This window comes from Solea senegalensis, linkage group LG19, assembly GCF_019176455.1.
Source record: "Solea senegalensis isolate Sse05_10M linkage group LG19, IFAPA_SoseM_1, whole genome shotgun sequence".
Lineage (NCBI taxonomy): Eukaryota > Metazoa > Chordata > Actinopteri > Pleuronectiformes > Soleidae > Solea > Solea senegalensis.
Genome location: NC_058038.1, coordinates 19,670,509 through 19,693,266, shown reverse-complemented (window position 1 = coordinate 19,693,266; position 22,758 = coordinate 19,670,509). Strand labels below are relative to the sequence as shown.

Here is a 22,758-nt window from a genome sequence, read left to right as displayed (position 1 = left end):
TCTCATTAGCTCACCTGCTTTAAGTACTGAGTCTCAGTCTGTCTCACTCTCTCAGCCTGTCTCACTCTCTCGCCGTGTCAGTGTTCCAGTTTTGTGTTTTCTTTGCGCTTTTGTCTTTGGGAAGAGTTTGACCTTTAGCCTTTAGCTCGCCTCCTGTTCCCACTGCACAGACACTGATCCTGACTGTGAGACTTTGCTGCATTTAGTCTTCAGTTTTTGTTCATTAAGAAACGTTGTTTGCAGAATAATATCAGGAAACATCCTAATCTTTTCATCAAATCAGTGATTTATTCGTTAGCATCTGACTCTACAACAAAACACATGGTTCAACGTTGTGCTTCTGTGTGTCTTTCTGTTCTTTTTGATCAGCCAGTTATTGTCAACGTCCTAAACATGACATGTTTACAGTGGTGGACACGTGTGAAGGTGCAACACTTCAACAATTGATTCGTATTTCTAAAGAAGCATAGTGGGAATCAAACCCTGCGCTCATTGTTGTATATGAATTGAGAGAACAAACAGTCATTGAACCCAGTAAACATACAGTGACAGAATGATTTTATTGCATTCGTAAGGCTCGATAGAAAAAAAGAACACAATGAGGGTTTGGGATTATTTCAGAGAGAAGCAGAACACTTCACACTCCACAGACCTAAACACAGCTGCCAGAATAAAAGCACAAGTGTCACAAAAATCCCTGCGCTGAGCTTCACTTATTAGTCATTGAGCCAAATTCTCGCCAGGTTTCTCTCGACAATTCGTTGTACATAAAAGAAGAAATCTTCAGTAGCTGCCACAATAAAAGATCTGAGTACAAAGAGCTGCTCGAGGAGCATGAACAGTGTCACATGTACGGTGGCCCAGCAGGACAAGTTCACTGACTGTTCACTGGACACTCAAAGGCCGTCGTATACGTGTTCTTTACGTTACCACAACAGTGTGTGAATACAAGGCAACAATCTCAGTATCTAACACAATGTCATTTAAATGATACCACAAAATAAAAAAGCCTATGAAATACAGAGTGTACAACGCCGTGTGAACAGCTGATCTCTGTCGTCACTCTCACAATCTAATTATTGTGTTAGTCTGACTAAAAGACAGAAATACTAATGCATGTTTACACTGAACTGGACCCAAACTGCACATGCAGCACACTTCCTGCCCCTGACCTTTGACCTGCCGGTACACAGAAGAAGACAACGGTGACACAAACCTTTTGGACTTTGTGTTGTTGTCTGTAAATATTTGGAGTTTAACAAACGTTAGAACAGGGTCTCTGCAGGAATCCTGAAGTTAACTTTTGTACCTTTTGTAAGACTTTTTCAAGACTTCAAGCTGTAATCAGCAACATATTTTTTGTTTTAGTTGGAAATGAAATCTATAGCACACAACCATACAAAGGAACAAGGCAGGTTAGAATAAATGAAGGCAGAAGTCGCTGCCGTGTTGTTGTCGCTGGTGGAGCACAGCTGCTTCTGCGACTGATAACAGCGCTGATACGCGTCTCATCTTTCTGCAATATATACAAAAAGCCTCCCAGGAGTCTGCAAACTTACATTCTCCCATGTCTGACGATTTTGGATATTATTTCGCAGCAGGAGGAGGAGGAGGAGCTTGTATGCGCGCGGCCCAGAGACGATGTTGCACGGCGAGCGTGCCCGCGCATCGTTGTTTCTAACAAATAAATACATTCATGCATACTTTCTGCAGTCAAACTCTATGGACAACATTTAATACCTCATGAAATTAAGACTTTTGAACACTTTTTTTTAAGGGCCAAAATTGATTGATCAACTTTTACAGACACCGTGTAGAAAGACGTAAATTCAACTGCTGCCTTAAGAGCGAGAGTAAAACCACAGATTAGCTTTGCAGTAAAAATAGTGACAGTTCATGACATTTAGATGAAATTTCACAGCTCGTTCTCTCACGTTTAAGTAAATGAAATGAATAGGTTACAGCGAGTTAGCAGTTAGCGCTTCTGTGGTCAATTATATCAGCGACGTCATGAAATCCACACGCATATGGAGACAAATAAACAAGCTGACAACACTGATATGATATGATGTGATGTGATCAAGTAAGTCAGTCAAAGAACTGAGAATTGATAAATGAAATAATAAATAAGTAGACTTTGTAGCTGTAAACACTGACGGTCTGCTGATGAACATCAGGAATGGCACAAATGATTTAAAACACACACACACACACATTCATCTGACGTGTCCAGGTAAATTCTGTCCTGAATGATTCAGGACGTCGTTCGTCGTCCTCCATCTTTTCCTCTTTCTTGTTCTGAAAAATATAAAGCCGTGTGTCTACGGACGTCCTGTTTTACACACGCTCAAGAACATAATCTGTGCTCCAAACATGATGTGTGATCTCTGTATGGAAAGACGTGAAACTCTGGATGACATCCGTTATTTACCCACAGCCTCCGTCTAGAACACCCACGTGACGGGAACCCACTGTGGGTTCTTGGACACGGTTTCCAGAGCGGCCTTCACGGTGCGGTACGTCTCGTCCAGGTTGTCGTTCACGATGCTCAGGTCAAAGTAGTGACCGTACGCTGCCTGGATCTTGGCGCTGTCGCTGCACGTCCTCTGCAGCTCTTCATCCTGAGGCAGAAAATCAACACGTTAACTCACCGGGTTCCAAGTTCTGCACTGTTGTGTCGGCTCTTTTTATCTCTTTTTATTTATCTCTTTATTATCTAGAGTGTTAACCTGTGTTTATCCTTTTATCTCACTGCTTTCTTCTTTTCTGTGTATTTTTATTATGTATGCAAAAGCACTTTGTAAGTTGTTGTTTTTAAAGGTGCTATGCAAATAAAGCTTTACTTACTTACACACACACACAGGCAACATAAGGTTCCAGTACCAGATGTGGCCCACAGACCGGCTGTATCTGGCCTCACACAAACAAAAATGACTCCTCAAAAATAAATCAATAATAAGTTGTAATGTGGACATGTGGACATGTGATGCTCAGTCAAGCTGATGTTTTAAGAATGTTCCTAAGAAAACTGCATCAGATTCATGATGTGTTTTTTTTTTTATTTGTCTAATAATGAAAATCATTAAAAATGACTTTTGTGGCACTAAAACAATATCTCACAGCAACAGAAAAACGAGTTGTCATAATTCAGGATGTGGTCTTTGTTGTGACCCTGTGGTGTGTGAGTCTACAGTAAGTGTCGTACCGTCAGTGTCTGCGTGACGACCCCGGCCTCCACAGCAGAGTGATTCATCACCTTCAGCACCTCGAACTCTGGAGCCTGGAGGAAGACCACGTAGGGCAGGAACTCGGACGTCCTCAGCACTTTAAGAGTCTAGAATTGGGACGGGAACACGCCGCAGTGTTAAAACGCTCTGAGGTTTGGGTCAGCGTCACTGACAAGAGTGAGACGTCAGCTGATGTCAGACACGCCCTCGAGCCAAACACATGATGACACCACACTCACTGAATGAGACACTTTAATGTGATGTAATCTCACAGAGTTGAACTGTTCGTGCACTACAGTGACACAATCATAATGTACTCCAACTACACACTAAAACTCTCTTTTTTCAGACTCGTATGTTGACTAAAAATGAATTATATTTCATTTCTGGGCTCAGACCTCTTACTGTACACTTACTGTACATCGATGGCATAAAAGAAACAGGATGTGAAGGAAATAACAGCAAAACATGGATTTATTTGTATTTTTATGCATCATATTCTTATCATATCTTATTTCCAAAATCAAATGAGTGTTGATTTCATTTTTGATTTTGTAAGGGTTAGAACAGCCTTTTTCAAACTGTGGGGCGGGCCCCCCTGGGAGGGCGTGGAGACTCTCCAGGGGGGGCGCGAGTTCTGTTTTTTTTTCTAACTAAAGTTTAGCAGGCGGAACTTTTGGTCTCGCTGTAAGACGGACTCATTTAAGTGACGTACCACAACAAAATCTACACTGATGACAAGGTTTGGATAATAGAGATGTTTCTGAGGGGCAAAAAGAAAACTAACGACAAGCCAACGTCAGTCGAACGGAACAATGATTCACGACGACCAAAACCCAAGACCAGAAAACGCCACCAAAGACCTCTCTGTGTGTTGTGTCGGGACAGCTTTTGTATTGTTAAAACAAAAAAAATTATATTTGCACAGTAAATGACTGATATTGCTAAAGTATTCTTTGTTATCCAAATGTATTTATTGTTTCTAAAATGACGCTATCGTAGTTTTATTTGAAAATTGCTTTCTCACAAATCAATATTGAGGTTATTTGTATCGCTAAAGCAAAAATAACAGGAAACGATGTGAGCTTGTGTGAGTGTGAGTGTGTGTGTGTGTGTGTTTACGTGAGGGTTGGCGTCCAGGATGCAGATGCGTCCGGCCTCCACCACCTCATGGATGGAGTCCATCTTGATCCCATAAAGGTTGCCGTTGTACTCTCCGTGTTCGAGGAAGCGCCCGTTCTTGATGTCAGTGTCCATTTTGCTGCGGCTGGTGAAGGCGTACATGCGACTGTCCTGTTCCGCCTTTTTGGGCTTTCTCGAGGTGTCTGTGCAGACACAACACACACACACACACAGCGTTACACATGATCTTCTGTAGTTGCTCGTGCCACCTTCCGCACAATTCAAACCAAAGATTGTCATACATGGAATGGTGGTGCCGAAGAGTTGAGGATCCATGAGTAAAAGCTTGTTCTTCAGTCTCCGCCTCCCCACACCCTGGGCACCAATCAGAATCAGAGTTTTCCTCTTGAAAGGCGGGACTTTGGCCACCTCCTCGTACAGCAAGATCTCATGTCTGTCAAACTCTGAGGGGAAATTAAAGGATTTAAAAAAGAAGAAAAAGCAAAGGAATGCGAGCATGATGTGGAAGAACGAGGTTTACCTGCATTTTTGGTGGTCACATACATCATTTTCTTCTTCTTCTTTACGCCAACACCGGTACAAAGATTTCCTGTCACAGAGAAGCATCTTCAGTCCATTGTTTCATGATGGACATGATCTTTATCTGCAAGCCTGGACTTTTACCAGCAGATGGCAGTGAACAACAGGACAAAGTCTTTTTCATTTGATTTATTTGCATCTTTTGTCCCGTTTACCTGCCGGAGCCAGTTCCACATCTATCTTGACGAATGCTTTCCTTTTCTCCTCCAGCATCTGACTGGGAATCAAACCAGTGCTCCCACCCTCTACGTGACGAGCCTGTGCAACACACGCACACACAAAGCTACATTTAAGTAAAGAAATCTAAAGAAATACACGTATAATCAGACAAGAGACACAAATATCAGAGAATGTGCGCACACATGCATTAAAAGTGTGGTGTTCACAATCAATATAAACATGGCTCCCAGTGAGAAAACAAACATAAACAAAGTTCAGCCACTTAAGAAGACTCACCTCATAAAACCTGAGGTGACTTATTATTATAAAACATGAAGAAAATGAAGTTTGTGTTGCTTTTGTAAGCTGTGCGCTCAACTGTTGTGTTGTTATGTGATTTCACTATTTGAAAATCCTCGGTTCATTTTGACCTGAGTGACACAAACTAACTCAATGAGGCAGCAGTAGATTATCGACAGCCCCTGAATCCACACAAGCTAAAATCCACGCCCGTCTCACTTCAGACAAACATGAACACGCCCTTTGTGTAGCGTAGACTTATATATCAAAAATATACGCTTTGTCATCGGTGACCACAAGAGGGCAGCGTCCACACTTGTGGTTTCTGTTCTCTACCTGCCACCAGTTGACATCATCCTGGTTGACGATCTGCAGGATGTCTCCTGTCTCGAACCGTAGACCCGCCTCCTTACAGGGAATGAGGTTGTCGTTGGCAGGGTCGTAGTCATAGTGACACTTAAAGAACACCTGGAAAAACACAGCGGGGACATTCGTTTAGAAAGTGTCTTCAGTGATGTTTTAACTGGAGTATGAACGTGTGTGACCTGTCTCGGTGGTATGGCCTCATGGTAGCTGGGTAGAATCTTCAGAAGCACACTCCCGCTGGCAGCTTGCAGCTCCTCCTGGAGAACCCTGGCGTCCCGGCCCACCTCTCGTCCGTTCACCTGCCGGAACAAGAGGAAACTTCTGCATTAACATGGAAATAGATACTTAATAACTTCACATTTAATGGTTACTGAGGTGTCAAAGTAAAGAAGGAGAAAGAAAAGATTTCAAGAAAGGAGAAGACGGAAAACTAAAGACTCAGGGACAGAACCCTGAGGTACTCCACAACAGATATCTGCTCAATGCAAAGCTACAGCTCGCAGGAAGTTAGGAGCTTAGACTCTCAGTAGACTTGCTTGTTGCCTGGTAACCTTGATGTCAAGGTTAAAGTAAAAAAGAAAAACCTCCAAGATAATATGTATTATTCAGGTGGTAACCCCTTTTCTAGTTTTCTAAGGAAAAACAGGGTTAGAAACAAAGGAAAGAGTCACTGAAGTTCATACCGGGTGACCGTACCTCTTTGATGATATCGCCGACATGCAGCAGTCCTTGCTGGTCTATCATGCCACCATGGAGTATGCGGGCTATCACCAGCTCACCAGCTTCCACCTTAAATGTCACTCCCTGAAACACAAGACGTACGCATACAATTGTTGTATTTTAGGTAATAAAAAAAACATAAAATAAAATCAGCATCTAGAGTCAAAACTCGTTTTTCGGCGGCTCAGTTTGGACTGCGTTGATGTGTTTACCGTTACCTACCAAATGCTCCCCCGCCACTTTCCGTATGCCCACCATGCGGATGGCGTCAGGGGGCGGGTGCAGGTTGTGCGCGTGGTCGTCCTCCGCTTCATGATCCACTACATCACCGGGGCTCGGGGGCGGGCTATCACACGCCTGCGACGCCACCGAGTCGTGAGTTTCCAACAGAGACTGAGAGAAAGAGAGTTCACAGAGAACGTCAACAACAAGACATGAAGCTGACAAGTGTGCATGTGAGTATTAGTTGTGTGTCTCCCCCACCTGGAAGTGAGGCTGGGTGAGGATGGCGCTGAGCTCAGCCACGGTGTCCGACTGCTGTGTGAAGGGGTCCAGGTCTTTGAGGATCTCCTGCAGGAGCTCCACGTTGTTCTCCCTCACCGGCGACGGCCGCACCTCCTTCTGATGCTCCTCTGGCTCCTATCACACGTTAGTTATATAAAGAGACACAATAACAACACACACGGACAAAACAGTGCGATAGAGTGTGAGCACACAGCAGTGTCTCTAGATGAACTAATATTTAAATGTATTACCTACAGTATGTCTGGTGTTTTCATCACAGTGTCCACATTTATTTCTCTGTTTTTGATATTAACAGATTTATTATTTAAGTAAACATTGTTCCACGTCAAAACGAGCACTTTTACTTTGAACTTCTGTGAAATATCATCATGAATATCAGGACATCTTATCATTTTAAGCTCATATTGCTACGGAACAGTCGTTTTTTTCCCCCTCTTGACCAAACTAGACGTTGATTAGCTCGCAGGATCGTTTGAGTTTGACACCACTGACACAGAGACTGTGTGTTGTTATTGTTGTCGTGTGTGTGCACCACACCAGAGGGCTCTCCATGATGCCTTTGAGGTAGATGAGGTCCAGGTCATTGGCTGTGGTGGAGCTGGTCGTACTGTCACTCATGTCCAACACCTGCAGTGCTGTAACAAACACACACACACACACATGCAGAAGAAGGTCAGGGGAGCGATACATAAAAGTAAATAAAGAGACAGTAGCAGCAGCAGGACGGCTGTCACTTGCTTTGTTCATGTCCTTCTGGACACAATCTGGACTAAAGCGACAGTGGGTGGTGATAACTGTTCAGTGTGAGATGTAGTAAAGGACTATTTTGCGAACGTTCAGTAGTTTTGCTTTGACATTTCACTTCTCTCACTCTCTCATACACATAAACACATCACACACGGGTGAGTGTTTATCATAATGTGAGTTTTTGTAGTGGGAAAAGAGCCTGGACTTAAATGTCGATGATGATTCTAGTCCAGTAACAGACGTGCATCTCAATACATTAGAGAAAAGTTCATTTATTTCAGTAATTCAACTAGAGCTCAAATGATTAAACGATGAATCAATAATGAAGCTTTTTTCATGATTGAAACAGGATTTCCGATTGTCTGAGCTTCTTAAATGTGAGTATTTTTTCTCATTTCTTCACTACGGATAACAAAGAAATCATTAAAAGTGAATATTTTTGGTTTGTGGACAAAACAAGACTTGAGAACATCATCATTTTGACGAACACCGATCATATTTTTTAAGGTTTTCTGATATTTTATGGACCAAACGATTCATCGAGAAAATAATCGACAGATTAATCGCTTATGAAAATAATCGTTAGTTTTAGCTCTGAATTCAACTCAAATAGTGAAACTCGTGTATTATATAAATTCAATACACACACACACACTGAAGTAGTTTACATCTTTGGTTCTTTGTGTTCTTTGTCATATTTAACAAGAACCCAAAATTCAGTATCTATTATATAATTGAATCGTTGGCCTTCAGGAAAGTATGTTGATTTACATGTGCTCAATACTTGGTTGGGGCTCCTCTTGCTTGAATTACTGCCTCACTTGGGCGTGGCATGGATGTGATCAGTCTGTGGCACTGCTGAGGTGGTACGGAAGCCCAGTGGCCTTCAGCTCATCTGCATTTTTTGGTCTCTGGTTTTTCATCTTCAAAAGGCTCGTCAGCAGAAGGAAGCATGAAGTGCTCTAAGATTTCTTGGTAAACGGACGCAGTGACTTTGCTTTTAAACAGCGGACCAACACCTGCACGTGACATTGATTTGTATTAAATTCATATATTTCACTATATGGAGTTGATTTACTGAAATAAATGAACTTTTTCCACAATATTCTGATTTATTGAGATGCACCTGTAGTGTATGTCTTATTAATGGTCACATCAGCTCAGAGAGTCATTTTTGTTGGGCAGAGAGGTCACATGAGGAGGAGAGTGTTGGGTCTCACCAGGCTCTGTCCTGGTGGAGGCCACAGGCATGGTAGAGCCTCAGTCAATCTGAGAGAGACAGAGAGAGAGAGAGAATGAAGTGTGGAGAAAAGCATGCATGGTTACTGTAATTATTAAAGAAGTTAAAGGGATAGTTCATTCTAGGGGTCTTGCTGGACCCTGTACTGTTGTTTTAGAGCAGTACAGTCCAGCCATGTAGCCCCTACTCCTGCACACTGTCTGTAAGCAAGTTTTAAAGTAATCTTATGTAATCTTATGCAAACACACACACTTGTTTTTATATTCTATCACTTCTTAAAACTCATTTTTAGAGACTTGTCTTTTGTTTTATTTCTTTTTGACTTCAGACTTTTCCTCTTCATTCCACCCTGTGTTGTGTTTCGTTGTTGTATTTGCTTTTTAAATGTTATTTTTCTTTTATTGTGACGCACTTTGAGCTGCAATCCTTGTATGAAAGGTGCTATACAAATAAACTTTGTTATATATTAACCTAAAGGGCTTAACCCTTAAAAAGCCCTAAAGATGTGGGGCCCAGACAAAGTCAAAATGTCCTCACAAAGACATAAACACATACACACACACACACACACACAGACAGCAGTCTCTCTCCATCTTCAGGGACGGAGCTTTGATAAACAAGAGACAGTGGAGAGTTATTATCGTGAATAAGGAGAAGTAAATAAAGACAGAGGAGGGTGGTGAATGTGTGTGTGTGTGGGGGGAACTAATCTGCATATCACCATGACAACAGACACAATGGAAATTTGGAAAGAGACAGAGTGGGAGAGAACAAAGAGACACCCCCCGTAACTATATACTATATAATGTCTTCACTACTTTTGCAGTTGTGTGAAGTGTGAAGTTACAACAAAGCTGCTGCCATGGAAACCTGCCTCCCTTCAGTTTTCCCTGCACACACACACACAGGTATTACACAACACATGACAGCAGAGAGAGAGAAAAGCTGCCGAGTGGAGCCGAGTCGTGCTAGAACTGAATCACGAAGAAGCGCCAGAGGAGTTAACGCACGTAACGTGTTTATCGTTTTGTGTTTGTCCTGCTATCACAGTCCAAGCATTTACATGAACAATATTCAATAAAAGAAGTGAAGGTGTAAGAGAATTCAGTGTTTCACGCTTGTATTCATAAATAAATCATTCATTACACTGAAAAGATTTGAAAAAATATATTTTAATATTATAAAAGGTCATGGAAATAACTGATGTATAACTGATGATGAATGTATACATAATACTCATTTTAAATTGTATACATATTAATGATTATTTTGATGATCTAATAATCTGTGGATAATTTTCTCCATAAAATGTTAAAAAATGTTGGTCAGTGTTTGTCAAACCTGGAAATGATTCAGTTTGAATGATTTCTTTGTTTTATATAGCAAAGAAAGCAGAAAATATTCACATGTAAGACGCTGAAAAATAAGAAAACTTGTTTCAATTCTTTAAAACCACTCAAACCGATTAATCTATTTTCAAAATAGTTGACGATTAATTTTGATCAAGTAATTGTATCAGCCCATATACGCATTTGTTTCTATTTATATTACTCTAATATAGGGCTTAAATAGCTATAATGTATATTTGAGTATACAATTCGATATTTATCCTCAGACTGTTTCAATGTATCTTTATTTATTTTTTAAATTTAAAACCATATTTAACTGGTTTCTACAGCTTTCCAAAAATTAGAAATACATTTTTTTTAATGATCTGACATTTATCGTGATAATCATTGAGAATGTTTCTGTCCTTAAATTTAGCATGCATACTGAATATTTTTCCTTAGTAAAGCATGTACATCATTCCTCCATGCTAATGCATGCTAACTAAGCTAAAAAACAAGTGTAGAGTTTACTTTCTGACACTGATCTTTAAACTAAAGCCAGAAACTGTAGCAGCGTCCGTCTCATGGACGACACCTGAGTCCACGCAGGTTCACACACAGCGACCTGAACCTGTCACATGATCTTAACCAGTTCTGACATCACGACTGGATGCAGTGGACTGATTTTACCCTGGACACAAATGTCAAAGTAGTGTTTGTGAATCAAAATGTCCCCGTGAAGGACACGAAAAAGACTGAGGGACAAAAAAGAAAAAGGAGAAGAAAACACATGACTTGTCTTCCAAATTGGGGGATCAGCCGTTGTTTAACAGTGCGACATAAGGCTAAAAACATTCAATAGATTTATTTACTAAGTAAATAAATCAATGTTTGGGTAGAAATATGAAGATATGTTTTTAAATCAGCTGACAGAGAGTAAATGATTTCTGTGCCGATGAAGGCTAAAAATAGACAACAAAAGCCTGCACAGCTGCTGTTCACCTGGTTAATAAAACTGCACATTCACCACACACACACACACACACACTAATTACACATCTCACGCTGCTACATTCCTTCCTCTTCATGTCTCCTTACTGTTCCCTTCTTTCCTCCACATTATTGAACTGCTATGATGCTTCATCCTTATGGTATTTTGACCAAAGCATGTCACTGACATGTTCATTAGGACACCAGGGAACTATTTTAATGGGGGAAATAGGGTATAATATGTCCCCTTTTAGCTCACTACTCACCCTGGGTCACAGTCTCACCCTCCCCTAATGACATCCTCCCCTCTGCACACCCCAACCCACCTCCCTCAAACCCAGAAACTCCTAAAGGCCCCACCTCCCTATAGTCTCCCACCATCATCCATCTGCTCACACACACACAAAAACATATGCTCACACACACACACACACACTCACAATGCATTCCCTAGCCTCCTGCCCTGTCCCTAGAACTATGTTTTAATCATAAATAATTGATTGATTAATAATTTAAGAGCAACATATGTTTTTTTTTATGTTAACATTGTACATTTTTAGATACCTTACACTTTAATGTTCATACACTGGACACTTTATAACGAGGCATTTTAATAGTGTGTAATAATTGTGCTCAGGTTTTTACTTTCTTTTCTTCATACTTAATTTTAATTTGTATTCTCTTGGTAGCAATAAAACTATCTTAATAATACAATAATATAATCCAGGAAAACAGAACATTAGCTTTGTGTCCCTATGTGTGTTTTAATGTGAGTGGGAGGAGGATTTCACCTAAAACACACACACACACACACCAAACAACAACCACGTGATATGTTTTGCTTTATTAGAATTAGCAATCTCACTATCCAATGTGTATGACCCCGTGGGCTGGGGTCAGAATGAGGGGTCACGTTTAACAAAGCTTCACACGCGCGCGCACGCACACACAGTGCATTTCCTAGAGAAAGACGCAGAGACAGACACAGAGAAAGACGCAGAGACAGAGACAGACACAGACACAGAGACAGAGAAAATGCTAACTGAAAAACACGAAGTAGCTAACATAACCAAACACGCTGTTATTTAAACAGAGCGCGCGCACACTGACGCAGACGCAAGCACGCGCCTTTGTCAACGTGGGAGGAGGGAGAGACGGAGACAGAAAGATGCTCAAACACCGACTGTTTACGCCTGTATCCTGTTAGCATGCTTTTAGCATGCTGTTAGCATAATGTGTCGTGAATAAAGAGAGCCGTTCACTTACCTTTGAGCACAATAACACGAGCTTCACGCTGCCGCCTCGTCCGCGTCGTGCACGTATTGTTATTGTCTGATTTCTTGCGACCGTCAAGTGTAGGCGCGAGCGTCAGAGCAGTAGCATACACACGACTTCCGGGAAAACTTTCAAAATAATTTAATTTCGTGTGTTACTTGGTGTTTCTCTCGTAATTTTTATTCGTGTATAGATGGATTATGTTTATTTTCCATATTTGAATACACAGTACGCTGTGTGCAATACAAACGATGTTTTCATTCTGACATATATAAATAAAAAGTTTTATTTTGAAAGCAAATTGAGAACATTTTTGCTTAATTTGTAAATAGTGCAGGTACATTGACAAGTGTAGATTGATTATTAATTTATTTTTAATCTATCTATTCAACATATCTCAAGCTAATGTTTTATTCATGTATGTTTGTGTATATATTGTATAATCATTATAAAATACAACTAATATGTAATTATTGCATAATTGTTATGCAATAATTACATATTAGTTGTTGTTGATCATAAACATATTGCTGAGTCAGTATTTCCAACTATTGTTTTTCAGGGAGACGCTCATGTTGGAGTTCTGCTAATAATTGTATAATTGCATGTAGCCTCTGTCTTACTACAGCACTAGTGTCTTCACTTTCTCCTCCAGCCTCGGAGCTGTTCATGCCTGAAGAGGCTAAATGTCCTGGAACAGATTTTTGCATCAGTCTTTCTCTTCACTGCTTTAACCCTCAGAGCAGTTTGGTGTGAAGAAAACGATGTCGTCTGTGTTTTAGGTGCTGGCAGATGTCTCCCCTGATGCAACCCAGTGGTCTAAAGAATGAGAAGCAGGTTCAATGGCCGTAGATTTAACCAGTTCTTTACAAACACTGGTGCACATGAAGATGAAATGTGATGATGGATTTGTAGGAAACAAGAATGTTGCTGATATTGTGTGCAGTGTAAAAATATTATCCAATTGTATCATCAAACAACCCACTTGGAGTTACATCCCCTCTGTCAATCCATTATCACATCTCACATATCACCTCTCTGTGGGGAAACATTATCCTATTTATTACAATAAAAACAGTTTACAAAGAGCTTTGACAAAGAAAAAAATGTCAAATATGTTGTTTTGTGACTTTGGTGTTTGAAATCTTTCATTCAGATTGAACACACAGTTTCCTCATCTTATATCCTAAACTCCATCCTGGGTGTGTGTGTGTGTGTTAGGTCACATATTCAGGCTTTAAAATATGTATTTCTTTTTGTCTTCTTATGTGTTGTTGAGTCAAAGTTATGATTCATTTTATATCACATTTTTAGTCGTGATATAAAGTAGCAAAATTGTGCAGAAGTCACAAATTTAGACTGTTTTTCTTTTCTTTTTGTTCATAAAAACGAGCCAAGTGAACTTTAAACTGTGACGTTTTTCCAAATGTCACAAATTTAATCTGATTTTAAAGTACTTTTTGCTCACGTGTATTTATATAGTTGGTGAAAAAATATTATTATTATTTTTTCTTTCATCAGATTGTGCTGAAAAAAAAGGGTCTAAGACGCTCTATGCTGCACATTCTTATAACCTCTGTACTGTAGGTTTTAACATAGTAATGGGAAAAGCAGCCAAATGCTCTGTGTTCTCAGTAGCGTCCAGTCAAGGGTTGCTACAGTTTTCACCTGATTAAGTGGATAAAGTGTGGGTTTTATTCTCAAACTCGAGACAACGTCACTGCATGAATTCCCAAAGAAAAGAAGAAATCAACACATCGTACTCACACAGAAGAGATTTATTCTGATGTCACGTTTTTACAGGAGCAACAGTAAAACAAGATTTCTTTTTCTTCTCTAAACAGCGACGGACACTATAGGAGACATTAACGCTCACACACAGACACAGTTCCACCTTCAGATTATTAACACAACCTCATATATTGTGTATATTCTTTTGCCTTGAATATTAAATGATGTGTAAATGTGTTGCAATATGTGAGATGTGAGACAGTGACAGGAACGACAGAGAGAGCTTGTATTCTGGTCAGTGATGGTCGTGAGTCAGGTTTGGATGGGGCGGGGTCGAGGGTAAAGAGGCACGCTTTGGCCCCTCCAGGTGCATCGTGGGACGCACTCAGAGGGAATGCCAGACCAGGAGGTAGGGGGCGGCGGAGTCACCACATGAAGGAGTCGTCGTATCTGTGCAAAGACACAAGAAAGAGGACGGACATTTGACCACCAGACAGCGCTTCAGTGTTTCCACGTGATCTTTTGTGATGTAAATCTCAGTCTTTACCTTGATCTCTGTTCTCTGTTGCTGTCGGCACCAAACAGGAGTTCTGCAACCACGTCCTCCTGAGTTGAACGCTTCCCGTACCTGACACACAGAGGACGACAGCTGACGTCACACCTTCACTAACCCCACACTGACATCATGGACCTGACGGACAATAATAATTATGTCCACTGCATTTCCACTACAACCTATGGACATGACTGGCTGTCAATCACACAATGGCCACGCCCCAATATCAGCTCATACTTCACAAAATAGGAGTCGTGGTGTACTGAAGACCTGAAACTGGTGATTGAGGCTATACAATGTTGAATATAATGTTTATTATTCCAGATTCTCCTCTGAATTGACCACAGGTGTGAGTGTGAATGGTTGATGGACTTGTGACCCGTCCAGCATGTAACCCCGCCTTTGGATGAATGAATGAATGAATATGTGCTTTCCAAACCTGAAGACTATATCCATGTTGTTCAGGTCATTGATGAGAAGAATGAAAGCATAACACACTGTGTCTGACTCTCGCAACACAACAGAGCACCGAGGTGATTTTCTGCAGAATAATACGAGGCCTCTTGTCTTTCTTTCACCTGTCTGTCTGTCTGCCTGCCTGCCTGCCTGTCTGTCTGTAAATTGCCTCGCTTGTTCCTAATGCTTTGCTCTCACAGTCAGATTGGGTCTTTGCATGTGTGAGAGTGTGTGTGTGTGTGAGCATAAAACCGTGATGCTCCACACAGCCCTGCGGTTCCTCAGTTTTCCCATCAACCACCTGTTCCACCTCCGCCTATGACTCCAGCATCCAATCTAATGCTCCGTTACACACACAGGAAGATGTGTGTGTGTGTGTGTGTGTGGTAAAGCAATCAAGTCACTCACACGCTGTGTCTCATGCAGCTGTCACACAGTGCGACACATCAGGATGTAAAATGTCTCCCCCTCTGGTAATGACCCGTCCTCCTCAGGCTCCTCCTCTTCTGCCTCAGACGGTTTCTGTTGGTCTCGTTTTGTGTCTTTTCACGTCTGCTTGTCTCTGACGTGTTCGTCTTAATTGTGTTAAATGTGCTCATTTACCAACACGTGTTGTTTAAATGTCTTTCTAGAATTCCTCACTCTTCTAACTTTTTGAATAGAAATGAAAAAGTAGAATAGAATAAATGTGCAAATTTTTTTTTTTTGAAGATTGCATTAGAAGTCTTTCCTTTTCCTGTGTAGAGGTGGTTAGAAGTTTGTCTCAACACCGTTTTCTCTACAACTACAGAGGCAGATTTCATTATTCTTCCTCTAAATAACAGGAAATTGTGCTTTCCAAATAAATCAATCGATGCAAATCAACCAGTTAAAGCCATTGTGGTCAGAGCTAAAGCCAAACTGTTGAAGTCTGAAACATCTCAAATCTTTAATGCTTCAGCTTCACAGCTTTTCATGCAATCTTTACTTATTTCCTAATAAAGTATTGAAATATTGGAGTGAAGGATCCCATGTAGCCTTGCTTACTAGTAGAATGATGTGAAAAGCACAGACTGAAGCCACAGCTCCTCCCTCATCACACTTCATCAGCCGACCGTCATCACATTACCCAGCATTTGATTTCATACAGTCAGTGTTTATAAGACCATTCCTCTCTGAAGCGCCGACTGAATACATTTGCAACTCTTCACTGAAACTTTCTTGTCGTTTCTTTAAGGCAGACACTGAAATATCAACAACCTATTTGACTTTCATGAGCCAGACTTACTCTGGATAATAAGAAAGAAAGAAAAATAAGCGTGGCTGGGTGACAGCTCCGCCCTCCGCACCTTCTACCCCGGAGCAGCAGGCTCGTCTAACTGGATTTGGGATTTCTTTCTTGGAGGCATCTGTACCAGTTTTATTGCTCTGGTCCTGTTGATTTGAGGCCTGGAGGTTTTGGAGAGTGGACAGTAATCGAATCTACGGAGCTGTCAGTGTCTGCTGGAGTCGGAGAGAGGACGCGTCGCACATCGACCGCGCTCAGTAGAAACTCAGAACTCTGTGATTCCAGTCACTGAATGTGGACTAAAGAGATTTTTACCGTTTAAACCGTGAAATCACCCAAATGCCCAGTGACCACACCCACAATCCTCCCAGCGCGTTATCATCTATTTCACTCTTAATTAGGAAACACAGGGAAACCTTTTGCAACCAATGGAGTTGCCCCCCGATGGCCATTCATGAGAATACAGGTCTCGCTCACTTCCACATTGGCTTCACTTTCCAGACTTGGATTTTCTTAAGCCGTATTTAAACTCCAGCCCAAATCAGATTTGTGAGCACATCTGATCAGAATCTGATCTTCCTGACCAACTGTTCACATTATGTATCGCAATCACATCTGATCTACATGTGTTCATGTTGACATCGTCTAGTCTCGTCTTCCACGTTTAACGCTCCTCTGATTAACTCCTGTCTCTCTGGATCTACATCATCATCATCGTCATCGTCGTTGTTGTTGTTGTTGTTGTTGTCGTTTGAGTCGTGCTGCGAGTGACACAGAAGACACTTTGAAATCCTGTGTGACCGACGGAGATTTTAAAGTCGACACACTGGAAACCACCTCCGTAAGTGGTTTGAGTGAGTGTCGGAAAAATCCCAAATCTGGGAGTTAAGGGTTTTTAGCAAAGGATAAAGGGATTTTATGTTTCCTTTTGAATAAATAGGGAGGTAATCCCGACTTTTTTTTTTAAAGCAAATTTAATTTTCCACACCCTTCTCATTGTCTTAAGAAAGACAAATGTCATTTTTCTTCTTTTAAATAATAAAAGAATAATAATTTACATGTTATGTAATATTATTCCATTTTGTAAAGTGAGATCTGGATAAAACATTTCATTTGTTTTTGATATGAGGTTAAGTGGAGGGTTCAAACAACAGGGTCAATTTGAGACTCCGCCCTCCATCAAAAGCCACTTTGGTGCAAATGTACGTAAACCTAAAGAGGAAGTGAGAGTATACTGCACCTCTGCCTTGTGATGAGATTGATGTAGTGTCTCAGGGCGGTGTAGTACTTGGCCAGCTCCTCAGGTGGAGCGTCTTCACCAGGATTCTCAGGTTTGGGAGGATAAGCGTCCGCCAGCGTCCCCAGACACACCAGCACGCACAGAGCGACGGCCACCAGCACCGTCCATGGCTTCAGCATCATGGTCATCTGACACAGGCAGGGAATCATGGGAAAAATCCGGGTTAAAAGTCGTATTCTCTACTCTCTGATTCGTCAAAAAGAATAAAGAAATAAAGACAGACCTCTCCTGAGGGGAGCGATTTCTTCCCCTATAAATGTCAGCCCTAAATATGTTAAATGGATAAATAAAGGAGTGTGGAGGAGCAATAAATATCATGTAAAAAAACAGCCTTCATTAGTTAGATCGAATTATATTCGGGCTCATGTGGCAGCGTGTTTGTTCCACTGGAGAAAACGAATGATTATGTCAACAGTTCCAACAATAAGCTTTTAATAATATGCTGCAGCAGCGGCAGCTTGGCTCCCTGTCATGAATCAGGTTGTTGTGTTTGTTGTTTTTTAGCTTCTGAAGCTGGTGTTGTGGTTATTATTATTATTATATATAAGAATACTTCACAATACTTTGATGAAGTTGATAAAAAAGGAAATTAGAAAAACGCATTTTTCAAATAAATTAAACCTTCTAATGAAAATAAAACCTGTCACTGAACAAAACAGAGTATGTATTCTAGACTATGTATGTAAATATGTGTTCAGCTGTGGACACGCCCCCAGAATCTCAGAGAATGTTGCTCAGTTTTACATGATTTCAAACCTGATTTTTAAACACTTAGCAACGTTTTAATCCTTCATATGTGAGCAGTTATAGTTAATAGCACATTTTCCTGTGTGGTGACAAAGTCAGAAGAGATTTTTTTTGTTTTTAATGGTTCGTTTTGTTGATGCAGGACAACAGGAAGCAGTGCACGGCCGTAACAGGTGCGAGTCACGCGCAGCATGAGGCTAAAAGAAAGGCTCATCCTAAAAGCTGTGACGTGGCCACAGAAGTAATCGTAATTCCTATTTTATCATCTTTTATTTTCTTCTATTTTGTATTTTATGTAATGACCATGAGCGTTAAATGAGAAATAAAATGTGACTAATTTTATCAAACATGTTACCTGGAAATGTTTGTTTTATTTCTTCCAAATAATATTAGATGTTCCAGAAATGGCAGTAGAAATGAGTTAGTTAGAAAGTTAAGATTATGCACAGATTTTATTTTGGTTAAGGTGATCACAATAAATGTGTGGTCTCTAAAGATAAGGGTCCACGTGCATAGATAACATCAGATATAGACATAGAAAATGACAAAATAGAAATAACAGCAAAGTTTCTTGAATTAACCATTCAATGTTTGGAAGGGAGAAGGATGAACGTCTCGTTTCTTTGCCTTTTTTCTGTCAAATCAAAGCTTCAGACTCGATAAGCTGCATCTTTAATCAGCTCATGTTTGCCTCGTTAAGTTTGAGGAACATCCTTGTCCGTGTGCATTTTTATTATTACATGAAATTTGAAAATATATCTATTTTTTAACTCTCTGTAACATCAGGAATAAATAAGGTGTTAAAATGAACTGTTTCAATGCAGTTTGACATCTGTTTCTGTCTTTAATGACTTTTTCTATCGACATCTGAAGTAAAACACAACTTATTTTACAAAACAAATCCCTAACAAGCGTGAAAGTGAGAGCAGTGTGAAGTGAAAGGACTTACTGTGAGGAGACTGTGGAGGTTACAGGTGTCGGTCGGAGCCACAGGTGGTTTCACAGCAGCAGCAGCAGCAGCAGCAGAGCAGGGATATTTTTTCTCTTGTGTCAGTTTTTACTCACTGCACATCGGTTTCAAACAGTGGTTTATATAGTTGAGCAGCAGCGGGGAGAGGAGGGGTTACACCACTGTGTGTATATGTGTGACAAGGGAAAGGGCGGGTGAGGAGGAGGCCACATGCGTCAGATGGTGATGGAGACATTACTAACGCAATCAGTCCCGTGTGTTTGATGGAGTTTATACACATGACATTTTGGGCCGTGACACTGAGACGCTGAAGGAAGAAAAAACAACAACGCTTACCATCGACTTGACTTCATACACAGAACCAGACACAGCATACGACTTCCACCTGTGGCATCAATCTGACCCTCACGTCAAGAAAGAGAGCTCAAGAAAAAGCTCCTTTAGAAATCAGGAAAACTCCACTTTACACATTGATTTCTGGTGAGAAGACATTATTACATACGTTTTGTTCAGAGATAGTTCAGCCACAGGTGCAGCATTGCAGCGCCGACACATAAATATGAACATTTCTATTTTAAATGACTTGTTTTAATGTTCGAAAATTGGATTAGTGTGATAAGTGGAGGCTTTTCACGCCGTGTATTTATGAACTCCCCAAGTCTACACATGAAGTCCTCACCTAATTACGTGGAGTTTACATTTATTTTATTTGTCACACTCCAGATGGTGCAGACAGATCAATTTGGCTCAGATAATTAGGTAAGAAGCTCATGCTGGTCCGGCTCCTGCCACAAGGTGGAGCTCCTGTCTGTGGGCAGTGATGGTGAGACAGACAGACAGAGAGAGAGACAGATTGACAAGGCAGTGTGGTGACGCATTGTCCCAGCTCGCCAAAGCTTTGACGCACAAACACATGTACCATGGTTTTACGCGTCACGTTGTTTCCGACTCACTCCTTCACCAATCACGTCTTCTCCTCTGTGACTTTCCCCTCTGATATAATGACGTCAGAGTATTGCTACAGGTGTGTGTGTGTGTGTGTGTGTGTGAGTAAAACCCACATTTAGTCTATTTGTCAAAGTCAGATCATGAAGGCAAATCAGTAAAGTTTCCATTTCACTCACTTTATGAAACATTCCACTGAAACATCATCAGATTTTGAGACTTAAAGCTCTGAGAACAGAGGTCAAACCGGGGTCAAACACTGGCCAGCTTTCAAATTTGATACCATCCTCTTTCAGAAATGTCTCACACTGACCAAACATGCACACAAATGTACACTTATTTTTTCACTTTATTAACTAAATACAGAGTATGTGACAGAGGGTTTGTGATCAGATTTCTACGGAGACATAGAATTTCTTTTAAGGCGACTTAGTAAAGCTCGCTCGCAAGATAGTAAAGCACGCTTGTGAGATAGTAACGCATGCTCGTGAGATATTAAAGTGCGCTCACGAAACAGTAAAGCGTACTCGCGAGATAGTTAAGCGTGCTCATGAGATAATGAAGCGTGCTCACGAGATAGTAAAGTGTGCTCATGAGATAATAAAGCACGCTCACGAAACAGTAAAGCGTGCTCGCGAGATAGTTAAGCATGCTCGCGAAATAGTAAAGCGTGCTCATGAGACAATGAAGCGTGCTCGCGAGAGAGTAAAAGCGCTCGTGAGATATTAAAGTGCACTCACGAAACAGTAAAGCGTGCTCGCTAGATAGTTAAGCGTGCTCATGAGATAATGAAGCGTGCTCACGAGATAGTAAAGTGTGCTCATGAGATAATAAAGCACACTCGTGAGATAGTAAAGCGTCCTCGCGAGAGAGTAAAGCGCGCTCGCGAGATATTAAAGTGTGCTCACGAAACAGTAAAGCGTGCTCGTGAGATAGTTAAGCATGCTCGCGAAATAGTAAAGCGTGCTCATGAGATGATGAAGCGTGCTCACGAGATAGTAAAGTGTGCTCACAAAATAGTAAAATGTGCTCGCGAGATAGTAAAGCACGCTCATGAGATAATGAAGCGTGCTTGTGAGATATTAAAGTGCGCTCGCGAAACAGTAAAGCGTGTTTGCGAGATAGTTAAGCATGCTCGTGAAATAGTAAAGCGTGCTCATGAGATAGTAAAGTGTGCTCACGAAATAGTAAAATGTGCTCGCGAGATAGTAGTGTGCTCATGAGATAGTAAAGCACACTCACAATATCATAAAGTGCGCTTATGAGATAGTAAACCGTGCTCGCGAGATAGTAAACTCGCTCACGAGATAGTAAACTGCGCTCGCGAGATAGTAAAGTGTGCTCACGAAATAGCAAAATGTGTTCGCGAGATAGTAGTGCGCTCATGAGATAGTAAAGCACACTCACAATATAATAAAGCGCGCTCACAAGATAGTAAACTGCGCTCGCGAGATAGTAAAGCACACTCACAATATCATAAAGCACGCTCGAGAGATAGTAAAGCGTGCTCGCAAGATACTTATTATCTTATGTGGAGGATAAAGTGGTAGACAGTGAGTTCTGGTCAAAGAAACTCATTGTCGGTGGAGAGTGTCAGAGACAGAAACATGGCCTCGGGTCATCAGTTTCATATGAAATGTTAGTGTTTGAATGAAATGGGGATGAAACTCAACATTGAACTGTTGTTCCAGCTTTAACACATGACTAATACAAGTGTTGGTGATGTACATATGCAGAACACAGCTATTATACAGCGTCATATTATATCAGGATGCAAAGACACGGACGGAGACGTCGAGGGAATCATATATCACAATGAGCAATCGAGACCATCTCATCCGTTAATATGAAGGATAAAGCAGTCCAACACGCAGCAACCTTATTCATTAAATCCCATTTAATCTCTCTCTTAATCTCACTTCTCTGTGGTAATGTGCTAAAGCCTCATCAAACATCAGACACCCTGACTTTACTGTAACACAACACTGTTCCAATAGCAGCGAACAATCAAATCAGATATGGGCAAAGTGTGAGATCTAATCATGTAAATGTAATTGTGCGGCTGGAATATGACACTATGTTGGATTAGGATCAATCAATCAATCAATGAATAAAGGGGTATTTAGATATAGCTACTAATCTCATTTTCATGCAGTGTATGTGCAATAAAGTAAAATAGAAGCTTTC

At 40.9% G+C, this 22,758-nt stretch overlaps 2 protein-coding genes across 4 annotated transcripts; both read right to left on the bottom strand.

Annotated features, from left to right (window-relative positions):
• Window positions 1-541: 541 nt before the first annotated feature.
• On the bottom strand, window positions 542-12,699 carry LOC122785883 (MAGUK p55 subfamily member 2-like). 3 transcript variants are annotated; one of them, XM_044051880.1, is made up of 15 exons: window positions 12,591-12,689; window positions 8,987-9,035; window positions 7,557-7,654; window positions 6,978-7,133; window positions 6,717-6,887; window positions 6,471-6,578; window positions 5,954-6,073; window positions 5,745-5,876; window positions 5,105-5,207; window positions 4,891-4,959; window positions 4,652-4,813; window positions 4,350-4,552; window positions 3,206-3,334; window positions 2,432-2,621; window positions 542-2,298 (listed from the first exon to the last, which is right to left on the bottom strand). In XM_044051880.1, exons 2-14 carry the CDS (start codon window positions 9,015-9,017, stop codon window positions 2,445-2,447), a joined length of 1,659 nt encoding a protein of 552 aa, XP_043907815.1. In that variant the 5' UTR covers window positions 9,018-9,035; window positions 12,591-12,689; the 3' UTR covers window positions 542-2,298; window positions 2,432-2,444. The 3 variants fall into 3 exon arrangements, with proteins under 3 accessions (XP_043907815.1, XP_043907814.1, XP_043907816.1); XM_044051879.1 differs by having other exon boundaries at window positions 542-2,621; XM_044051881.1 differs by lacking the exon at window positions 8,987-9,035 and having other exon boundaries at window positions 542-2,621; window positions 12,591-12,699.
• Window positions 12,700-14,359: 1,660 nt separating this feature from the next.
• On the bottom strand, window positions 14,360-19,733 carry pyya (peptide YYa). Its single transcript, XM_044051878.1, has 4 exons — window positions 19,606-19,733; window positions 17,850-18,037; window positions 14,878-14,958; window positions 14,360-14,780 (listed from the first exon to the last, which is right to left on the bottom strand). Exons 2-4 carry the CDS (start codon window positions 18,035-18,037, stop codon window positions 14,756-14,758), a joined length of 294 nt encoding a protein of 97 aa, XP_043907813.1. The 5' UTR covers window positions 19,606-19,733; the 3' UTR covers window positions 14,360-14,755.
• Window positions 19,734-22,758: the final 3,025 nt, after the last annotated feature.

Excerpts from the sequence above, each read along its gene's own strand:
- LOC122785883 (XM_044051879.1), bottom strand. The coding sequence starts at position 9,017 with ATGCCTGTGGCCTCCACCAGGACAGAGCCTG. Across the intron at positions 6,579-6,716 it reads AAGTGGCGGGGGAGCATTTG|GGAGTGACATTTAAGGTGGA; the intron begins GTAGGTAACGGT and ends CTTGTGTTTCAG. Across the intron at positions 5,208-5,744 it reads ATGATGTCAACTGGTGGCAG|GCTCGTCACGTAGAGGGTGG; the intron begins GTAGAGAACAGA and ends TGTGTTGCACAG.
- pyya (XM_044051878.1), bottom strand. The coding sequence starts at position 18,037 with ATGACCATGATGCTGAAGCCATGGACGGTGCTGGTGGCCGTCGCTCTG. Across the intron at positions 14,959-17,849 it reads AATCTCATCACAAGGCAGAG|GTACGGGAAGCGTTCAACTC; the intron begins GTGCAGTATACT and ends TCTGTGTGTCAG. Across the intron at positions 14,781-14,877 it reads AACAGAGAACAGAGATCAAG|ATACGACGACTCCTTCATGT; the intron begins GTAAAGACTGAG and ends GTCTTTGCACAG.